Below are 10,544 nucleotides of genomic sequence, written 5' to 3' on the forward strand. Positions count from 1 at the left end.
TAAAAAAATATAAAAATAAAATAAATAAAACAAAAATTATCAAAAATAAAATAATAATACAATTAAATAAATAATATAAATAAAAATATGCAAACAAATAAATTAAAAATAGATAGAATTAAATACAAATACAAAAAAAATTTATAATAAAAAAGTAATAAGATAATCAAATTATAAATAAAATACTTAAAAGCAGACAATATAAAATAAATAATAATAAAAGCAAACAATAAAATAAATTAAGAATAAAAATAAATTATAAAATATGCAAACCCACCCCCTATAAAACACATACACTTATATTTACAGCACACTGAAGGGCAGTGAAAAAATGTTTTGCCCTTACCTGCACGTTCGCCTTTTAAAGTGTCCCAGACGTTGCAGTTGAAGTCGTCGTATCCAGCCAGCAGGAGGCGTCCACTCTTGGAGAAGGCCACGGAGGTGATGCCGCAGATGATGTTGTCGTGAGAATACATCATGAGCTCCTGATCCGCGCGCAGGTCAAACAGCCTGCAGGTGGCGTCGTCTGAACCCGTGGTGAAGGCATTTCCATTCGGAAAGAACTGCGAGAGTAAACAACCGAACTCAATACAACTGCTCATGTAGAGGAGCTTCCACACCACCCGATCTAAACAAATAGCAAGCATGATTTTAAACATCTTACGCAGACGGCATTTATATCCGAGACGTGGCCAGTGAAGGACTGCCTGCACATCCCGTCTCTGATGTCCCACAGTTTAGCAGAAGCATCGCAGGCTCCTGACACGAAAGTCTTTAAATCGGGACTGACCGACAGACTCATGACATCCCCCGTGTGTCCGGTGAAACTGGTGGTCTGCTGGCCCGTCTCAATGTCCCACAACGCACTGCAACAAAAGAGACACAGGAGCAAAGTTGAACACAGGTTCCATTTGGTTTCAATCAAAACCAAACGCTTTTAATTCAAAGACAACCTGAAATAACACCTATGATGCATTTAATATTGCAATAAATCATTCCTGTAGCTCAAACATTAAGGTCACGGGTTCGACTCCCCGGGAATGCATGAGCTAATAAAATATATACCTTAAATGCAATGCAAGACTTTGGATAAAAATAAATAAATAAATAGAAAATAAATAAATGATAAAATATACAATTAAAAAAAAACAATAAAATAAATATAAAAAATAAAATAAAAATAGTTTTTAAAAATTAGCTAAATTAAATAAAATTAATGCAAGACGCTCTGAATACAACGTACAACAAACGTGAATTTCAAAAAGGAAAAATTAAGCTAAAATATGCACATGCCACATAAAGTGTCCCTCGACATACTAATACTAGACAATTATAATTAGTTTAAAGGGGTCATATGATGCGATTTCATCCCACAGTTTAGCAGAAGCATCGCAGGCTCCTGACACGAAAGTCTTTAAATCGGGACTGACCGACAGACTCATGACATCCCCCGTGTGTCCGGTGAAACTGGTGGTCTGCTGGCCCGTCTCAATGTCCCACAACGCACTGCAACAAAAGAGACACAGGAGCAAAGTTGAACACAGGTTCCATTTGGTTTCAATCAAAACCAAACGCTTTTAATTCAAACCTGAAATAACAACTATGATGCATTTAATATTGCAATAAATCATTGTAGCTCAAACATTAAGGTCATGGGTTCAAATCCCCAGGAATGCATGAGCTAATAAAATATATACCTTAAATGCAATGCAAGACTTTGGATAAAAATAAATAAATAAATAGAAAATAAATAAATGATAAAATATACAATTAAAAAAAAACAATAAAATAAATATAAAAAATAAAATAAAAATAGTTTTTAAAAATTAGCAAAATTAAATAAAATTTATGCAAGACGCTCTGAATACAACGTACAACAAACGTGAATTTCAAAAAGGAAAAATTAAGCTAAAATATGCACATGCCACATAAAGTGTCCCTCTACATACTAATACTAGACAATTATAATTAGTTTAAAGGGGTCATATGATGCGATTTCAATTTTTACTTTCTCTTTGGAGTGTTACAAGCTCTTGGTGCATAAAGAAGATCTGTAAAGTTGCAAAGACTAAAGTCTCAAATCCAAAGAGATATTCTTTATAAAAGTTAAGAGTCAGCCACGCCTACCTAAAACGGCTCGTTCTAACACGCCCCCACATACCTACCTCACTATGTGGGAAGATTTCATAAATTCATTAATTATGTATTTCATTGATTAATGATGTATTGTATGAAATGCCACACAGAAAGAATCGTTTTAGAGCAGGGTTTCCCAAACTGAGGTCTGTGAGTTAGCTAAGGTAATAATTTTTTAGTTAATTAATAGTTAATTAAATCATAAAAATGGCTAATTTAAATACATAGTTAAATACAAAATATAGAATTATATGATTATAATTAGCAGTCAAAAGTTTGGAATAATTAAAAATCTAAATGTTTTTGAAAGAAGTCTCTTCTGCTCATCAAGGCTGCATTTATTTTTATCAAAAATACAGTAAAAAGAGCAATAGTGAGAAATATTATTACAAGTTAAAATAACCATTTTCTATTTAAATATATTTTGTAATGTAATTTATTCCTGTGATGCAAAGCTGAATTTTCATAAATAAATAAATAATTATTCCACACTTGCCTGGTAGTGGATGTATTATTATTATGTAACATCAATAATAATATTGCAAAAAAAAAAAAACTGTAAAAATACAACACTTTAAATATTTTATTTGTTTACCTAAATAATCCGGCATCAGAGAACCATTGAGTGTGTTGTTATATTGTTGAAAAGTTAACTTGTAATCTCTGTAAATATTTTAGGTCAAAGTGGTTCGGCTGATGAAGTTTGGGAATCCCTGCTTTATGACTGAGGAGATAAATAAATGTGACTCTACCTGTGTGTCCAGCCAGTTCTCGGTTGACCCTGACGTTACCCTCGCGGGTTTTAAGGCTGTAGGTGGAGCAGATGTTGTCTAGACCTCCGCAGGCCACATAGTTCCCCGACGGGGCGTAAGCACAGGTCATGACCCAGGAGGAGCGCAGGGGAATAGCGTGCATCTGCCGGACAGAGTTAAAAACATACAACATCCTTCAGTAATGTAACGAGCTAAAGTGGAAGATAAAAAGAAAGCAAGACTGGGCAACACTGTAAAAAGTGGTAACCAGCAACCGTCATCAGATGGATGCTCTGCAGTGAATGGGTGCCGTCAGAATGAGAGTCCAAACAGCTGATAAAAACATCACAATAATCCACAAGTAATCCACAGCACTCCAGTCCATCAGTTAACATCTGGAGAAGACAAAAGCTGAAACAAATCCAGCATTAAGACGTTATTATGGACTCGTATTTTAGTTAAAAACGTCTTAATGCTGGATTTGTTTCAGCTTTTGTCTTCTCCAGATGTTAACTGATGGACTGGAGTGCTGTGGATTACTGTGATGTTTTTATCAGCTGTTTGGACTCTCATTCTGACGGCACCCATTCACTGCAGAGCATCCATTGCTGAGACACTGATGCAATGCTACATTTCTCCAAATCTGATGAAGAAACAAACTCATCCTAATCTCGGATGCTCTGAGAGTGAGCACATTTTCAACAAATTTGAACCATTCTTGGACGAAGGTGAACTATTCCCTTAAAGAGCGATTTTTATCTGATTCAACCCATGAAATTATCTTCGTCTGTATTTTAGGTTGAGTCGGTGATGCTAAATAACATTTTTTATTTGAATAATTTGCGCATGGCTCTAGTATCGCATTACCTTGTTGGTCGTATAACCATCCCATATGATCAGTTTGCCATCTTGGGAGGCACTGACAAGTAACCTAAAAAAAGAAAGGCAAAGAAATGATAAAAATCCACACTGCAGCGTATCCATTTTTCAATCAACGAAACGTAATTAATTCAGGACACAGATGGGATTTGAGAAACATGGTGGGAAAACGGAAAACGAACACCAGGGTCCCAAGCGTTATTTCATGAAATATTAATCACACAGTTGAAACTAGACCAGCTCAGAGTGTTTAACGCAGCGTTCTTTTGTACATAAAACCAATCGTGATGATTAGGGACTCTCCGATCGAACACACACCTGGAGTCGCTGCCCCAGTGCATGGCGTAGATTTTGGCGAGATGACCTCTGAGCGTGCGTCTCGTTCTCATCTGTATCCGCCCCACTGAGTCCAGGCTCGCTGTCATCTGCCATATGAGCCCAAAACAGCAAGAGAAGAAACGCCACACAACATTATCAGCTTCCATTAGAGCGCTTTTCTAGTCCAGTGGTACAGTAAGCAAGCTCAGCATCATCTTCTACAGCATTTCATGTGCATTTAACTCATTTACTCAACATTCTGTAAAAATGCAGGGGAAAAAAGCTGAAAAATTTTTGTTTTTTTTTAATTAAGCAAGTCTGTAGGTGAACTGGTTGATATATATGAATAACATCTTTAAAAAATACTTCTGATTGGCAAAAAAGGCCTAATATTAAGTAATTTGATGATGCTAAGTTCAAAAATATCAAAAACTTTATCACATACAGTTTTTGCACAAAATAAGAATATGTGGCCCTGGAGCACAAAACCAGTCATAAGGTTACATTTTTTTAAATTGAGATTTATACATCAATGGAAAGCTATTTATTCAGCTTTCAGATTATGTATGGTTTGTTAGGATAGGACAATATTTGGCCGAGATACAACTATTTGAAAATCTGGAATCTGAGGGTGCAAAAAAATCGAAATATTGAGAAAATCATCTTTAAAGTTGTTGGTCAAAATAACAAATGTTTTCATTTGTTGTGATTGAAAATCAGGGTTGTTCCACCAAATATTGATTTCTTAACTCTTCTGAAGTTAAAACATTGGTATTGTTTTGTCTAAAAATGAATATAAACATGTTTGAAAACATGGCATCTTTTTTGTTATTTTTGACCAATTGTCATTTCATGGAAAAAAATGCTCTAAATGATATTTTTATTTAAAATTTGGAAGAAATGTCATCAGTAGTTTACAGAATAAAACAAAAAAAAATATGTTTTACATAAACACATAACTATAAATCAAAAATCTAGAGAAACTTTGTTTTTTTCCATAGCTGTATAAATGTAATTATCAGCTTTAATGCACTTATCAAAATAACAAAAGCAGTCAAATGTCACAAGTTTTGTTTTCAAGACAAAACAAATTCCAAATGTGTCGTTTCACTTACAATCTGCGAAGGAGTGGAAAAATGTTCTCCATTTAATGTCAAAGAACTAGGCTGATAATTGAACAAATGGTTGTAATCTGGCTCAGAGGAAGGTCTATGTGCTGCTTTTCTGCTGATTAATGGATTATACAAGACTTCTTCATCTTACAAATGATTGTTAAAAGCAAAAATGCATCATATTTAGTGAAAAAGTGTGACGAGAATGAGCACTATTTTTGGTATCAGCACCCCAAAATTATTAAGAAACGACTATTGGATTTCATGCAACAAATATGATGCAGGATGGTGCAATCATTAATGATTTATGTTTCGTACCTGCGAAAGTGTGGAGTCACTGCAGGCTTTTCTAGCATCCTGAAAAACAGCACCAAATGCAATTCATGACAAAACTCGCCAATCTAAATAAACAGCACAGGAAGTGTACAGCTCACATGGACGTCCTCTCAAATGAATGTTTCCTTTTGTTGCATGTTGGTCCAAACACAAGCAAGCGCTGATGAACAATCGCACTTACCCGGATCTGGTTGCGAAGCTGTTCCGCTTCCTGTCGCAACTGCTCCAGCTCACTCATTGTTCCTGTTTGACCGGCACCTGAGACGAGAACGTGCTGGACCTGCAATCATGCATCATACAATTACATCTTTCATACACTGCATGCGCTCACCCGTCAATCAAACATTGCACTAGTGATGCATGCAATCATGAAATCCCTTAAAATGCAATTACAAATGGACCAGCTTCCTTTGACCAAATCCATTCCAGCAACTTTAATTGCATGCACAGACTGATCTGAGAGCAGTGGGAAATGACGCAGAGCTCAAAGGGTCTTCAAAACACCACCGACTGCTGCCAAATGCCACCCATATGTTCACTGACCTTTCCGTCAAATCTCCGCGTCTTTGATTCCATGCGAAAGTGTTAATAGAGTTATAAAATCTACTACAAGGCAAGCTCAAACAGCGTCTGAGAGTTTACAGTAACCAGGGTCTAGTACCCTGATGGTTTTAGTTACTAGTAGGGCTGTGCGATATTGAAGAAAAATGCGATATGCGATACCTTGTTAAAAAATGCGATATGCGATACGATATTGCTTAAAGTGTGTCAAATCAATTTCAATTATATTTTAAAATATTTAAAAATGAAAATATAACCAATTTGTTTCACATTCTTTCTTGGAAAATTTCTGACTTCTGAAAGTGACCGGCAGTGTTTTAGCATTACATAAAAAGTAATGTCACAAATCAGAAAATGTCATTTTAACATCAGTGTGAACATAGAAACAAAAAAATGAATGACACGCTGCTTTACCCCACATACACACCACCGGAAGCAGCGGAAGCGGTCGTTCAGCGGCCTCGTTTCGCTTCGACGGCTTTCAGCCTCACCCTGCTTCATTCTACTACGTTAATAAATCATTAGCTCATCCATGATCATGATTTCTGCCCGAGTCCCGTCGGATTGCATCGGCTGTGGGGATGAAGACCACAACTCCCACGGCGTCATCAAACTACGCCTTTGTCTATTTGTTTATTTTGAATGTGCGCCCTCCAGCGGCGAAAATTACATATTGTGCTTTTAAGTAAAGTACAAAAATGTAAAATGAAAAATACTTTTTAAATCAAATCAATTAAAATAAAACGCTTCCTAAAAAAATATATATTTTATGTTTACCTGCATCAGACAACCCTGAACACATGGGTGTTTTGTTAAATTATTGAAATATTAACTTAAAATTTCAGGGAAGATGTCAATTAATATTTTAGTAAAAAAAAAAAATAGTGAATCCTGTATTAGGCCAATCTAATTTAGTGTCTGTTGAATGTGTAGCTCAAATGGATTTTTGTGCAAAAATAAAATACTAAAATCAGCTCTGAAAACATGATGTCAGAAAACTTTCACATAAACAGCCATTTCAAGACAAGTCAGAGAAATTCAACTTAAGTATCTGAGATACATGAATGAGAACCTGTGCGCTTTTATTTACCGTATTGGCCCGAATATAAGACGACCCTGATTATGAGACGACCCCCCTTTTTCCAGATGTACCTTTTGGAAAAAGGCTTTTTAAAAACCTATTCGGGACAATACGATAGTTAGAAAAAAAAAAAATACAACTGAAAAAGCAATTCCAGGAAGCCTCTTATTTCCCTGCTGGGAAGAGGAACTCAACGATATTATGGCTCGTTTCCACTGAACGGTACGGTACAGTACAGTTCAGTATAGGGGTGTGCGATATATATCGTCTGCGATAATATCGTAATTGTTGATTTAACGATGTGCGATTTGACATTATCGAGTATTTTGCAAAAACCATTCAAAACATTCCTACAGAGCGCACGCATACATTACGTGAAGTCTAGACTAGTGCGTGTGCGCATTTAATTTTTTACAGTGTACCATTCACAACTTTTGACAGTGGAAACGGAAATAATTGCGTACCGTACTGTACTGTACCGAAAGGTACCGCTCAGTGGAAACGAGCCATTACACACAATCACAAAATGACAATCTAACACCTGTATGCAATGCATGTATATATATCCAGAGTAGGGATGGGCGATATCTTATCGTTTGAGATATACCGGTAAAAATTCTCCCCATGATAAGAATTAGACTTCCCGCGATAATAATGATAAAGTCTAGTTGTTGACATATTTCTGTGTGCGACAGTGCGGAGCGACATCGCGGAAGGCGGACGTGAAATTGAGGAGGAGTAGCCTATCGCTAAATGAGGAGCTCGAGCTCCTTTTACAATCTGTAACTGGTAGCACGTGTGCGATACAGTTTTGCATGTGTATGAGCCCGTTTACAAACCTGTATCTAACAAAGATATAATTTATTGACATGCTTTTTCTCCAAATTAACTTAACATAGTCGAGTGTTTGAAATACTTCTTTTTGTGACCAGACGCAGTTTCATATTACAGAATGATAGTATATACAGTGATAAAAGGCCATGTCGATTAACATTGCATTATAAATATACTTTCTAGAGGTCGACCGATGTATCGGTTTTGCCAATTAATCGGCACCGATAGTTGATTGCTAGAACTATCGGTTATCGACAAAAATCCATGCCGATAGTTTTCCGACTAGTTACTTTTTTATTGATTACATGATGACATATTATTCACACAATAGCAATAAATTATTCAGAATTGATTGATTCTCCCTAATTCCTCTTTTAAATGTTCCTTTTTAAAATATCCTACCGCTTGTATACACTCTTCCAGTTTTGTGGACATTCACACAGAGATCAGTCACTTTGACCACTGAAGTGTTTCAACGTTGCATCATTACTACTGATGAACACATTAATATTTATCTGACTTATCACTCAGTAGGTTATTTAACCATCTATTTCAATGTCTTTGGAAAGCCTTTGTCTTTCAAACACATTAAAATGCACAAATTCACATTATTTCTTATTTAAATGTAACGCAGGCATTCCCAAACTTTTTTGTCATCTGAACATCTTTCATTTAATATATTTACTTAAAGAACCCCTGAGATTTTAAAATAAATATTTAATAATTAATGTATCACATTTGCATGTTCACGGTTCTCTGGCGTTGGTTAATGGTCACATGACATGCAGGTAAGCAAATAAAATATTTGATCTTTTAGGAAGCGTTTTATTTCGATTTATGTTATTTTAAAATGATTTATGATTTAATTATTAGCTTTTCATTAACCTCACAAACCCCCTGCAGTTCTTTAACGAACCCCAGTTTGGTAAACATTGATGAAATGTAATGTTTAATCCACTTTATGTCGTTAATTTCAACAAATGGAATATATTTTCTTACTCTTTGTATTTTTATATCAATATGGTACAAGATTATCCTATTTAAATCAATGTGATAAGTGAGTAAGGTCAAAAGTAATCTAAATGTAATCCGATTACATTACCTGAAATGTGTAATGTAATGGATTACGTTACAAACTACAATTTGTGTCATGTAATTTGGAATTAGTAAGAGATTACAATTAGTAAGTAATCTACCCAGCTCAATTGAGATTATCTAATAAATACTGAAATCTGTTTGAAAATAATACCTGCTAGACCCATTTCTAAACACTAAAAAAATAAGTTCATCAAATTAAAATTTTCACTGTTAGCCAACAATATTTAAGATTAAGGGATCATTAGACTGCATTAGAGTAAAACAGCATATGAAGCCCGTAAATATCAAAATAATTAAAGCTGGCATCTAAAAAAAAAAACTTTAGGTGAATCAAAACAGACTGAGATTTCAGCAAGATAAAGTGAAAGTAAAACTATCAGCTTCTGCTCAAACACTAAATACATTAAATACGATTCTAACAATGAAAAGGAAATTCTGTGGAGATTATATTTATATAAATATAATTATTTGCCGATTGCATTCACATGTATTCATCCAAGTAAGACTTTAATTCAAAAACAACAGTTCATGTTTACTATAGTAATTTGAGATTATGTGTCACACAATATGACAACACAGCTGAGATTTGAACCCACCTTTCATTTATCACACTAACTAACTAACTAACCCATTTGGATGATTAACCAGGAAACACTTAACAGGCTATAACTCTTGTAACGTTAGTTCAGTGTTTATCGGGCCTCCTGCCGCCTCTTCACTTTTAACCATAACCAGCAGATTATAATTTAACTAATTAGCTACTAAATCGAGATTCAACCCATAATTGACAACAAAAACAGTAAAAGCGAGTTTAACGGTGTAAATAAATGGCGCGTTTACAAGCAGGAAATAGACGAGAAAAGAGAAACGCGGCGGACGGTTGTTTTTCCACTCACCTGATCAGGCTAGTTTGGGCAAATTCCGCTTCTTTCAGATCCCTGGCATGTTGATAAGCGCACGAATTAATTTCAAAGTAGCACAATTAATTGGAAGTCAATTTTAAACACATTTAAAGGGCCACGCAGCCCTCACTCGAGCTGAGGGGCAATTTTCGCCAGCAATCTCGTCACCACACCCATAAGGGAACCGGGAACATGGCAACAGGCGACACGGAGGGGGGAACCGACAAACACCGCGTATCTACAAAAGGCTACAATCACTGTTTAAAAGCACAAATGTGACTTATATTACGATTGTATATATAAAACTAAAATATACCTGCACATTGAGTGTTTTTGTGTGAATAGAGTCAGCCACCACACACGCTTCGCGGTCGGGTTCCCCTACAGACGAATGGAACAGTCCGCCCGCTGCCTCAACAAAGCGCCTGTAGGAGAAACAGGAAACGTATCCGCTGCGTGTTTGCGTCTCGCAGGGAAACTTACATTGTTTTGTCGTAGTAAAAGTTACATTTCTACTTTTAAGTGCTCGGAAACA

At 35.7% G+C, this 10,544-nt stretch overlaps 1 protein-coding gene across 1 annotated transcript in view; it reads right to left on the minus strand.

Annotated features, from left to right (window-relative positions):
- Positions 1–10,176, minus strand: part of LOC107740079 (guanine nucleotide-binding protein subunit beta-1-like) — an 11,816-nt gene extending 1,640 nt beyond the window's left edge. Inside the window, exons 1-9 of the mRNA XM_016552358.1 lie at positions 10,004–10,176; positions 5,715–5,813; positions 5,516–5,554; positions 4,086–4,192; positions 3,756–3,819; positions 2,831–3,051; positions 1,431–1,506; positions 665–934; positions 347–563 (exon numbers count right to left, since the gene is read on the minus strand). Of these exons, the coding sequence (XP_016407844.1) occupies positions 347–563; positions 665–934; positions 1,431–1,506; positions 2,831–3,051; positions 3,756–3,819; positions 4,086–4,192; positions 5,516–5,554; positions 5,715–5,771 (1,051 nt within the window). The 5' untranslated portion in view covers positions 5,772–5,813; positions 10,004–10,176. The remainder of the gene's footprint in view (positions 1–346; positions 564–664; positions 935–1,430; positions 1,507–2,830; positions 3,052–3,755; positions 3,820–4,085; positions 4,193–5,515; positions 5,555–5,714; positions 5,814–10,003) is intronic.
- Positions 10,177–10,544: the final 368 nt, after the last annotated feature.

Source organism: Sinocyclocheilus rhinocerous, unplaced genomic scaffold, assembly GCF_001515625.1.
Source record: "Sinocyclocheilus rhinocerous isolate Xijiao unplaced genomic scaffold, SAMN03320098_v1.1 scaffold1186, whole genome shotgun sequence".
In the NCBI taxonomy this organism is placed as follows: domain Eukaryota; kingdom Metazoa; phylum Chordata; class Actinopteri; order Cypriniformes; family Cyprinidae; genus Sinocyclocheilus; species Sinocyclocheilus rhinocerous.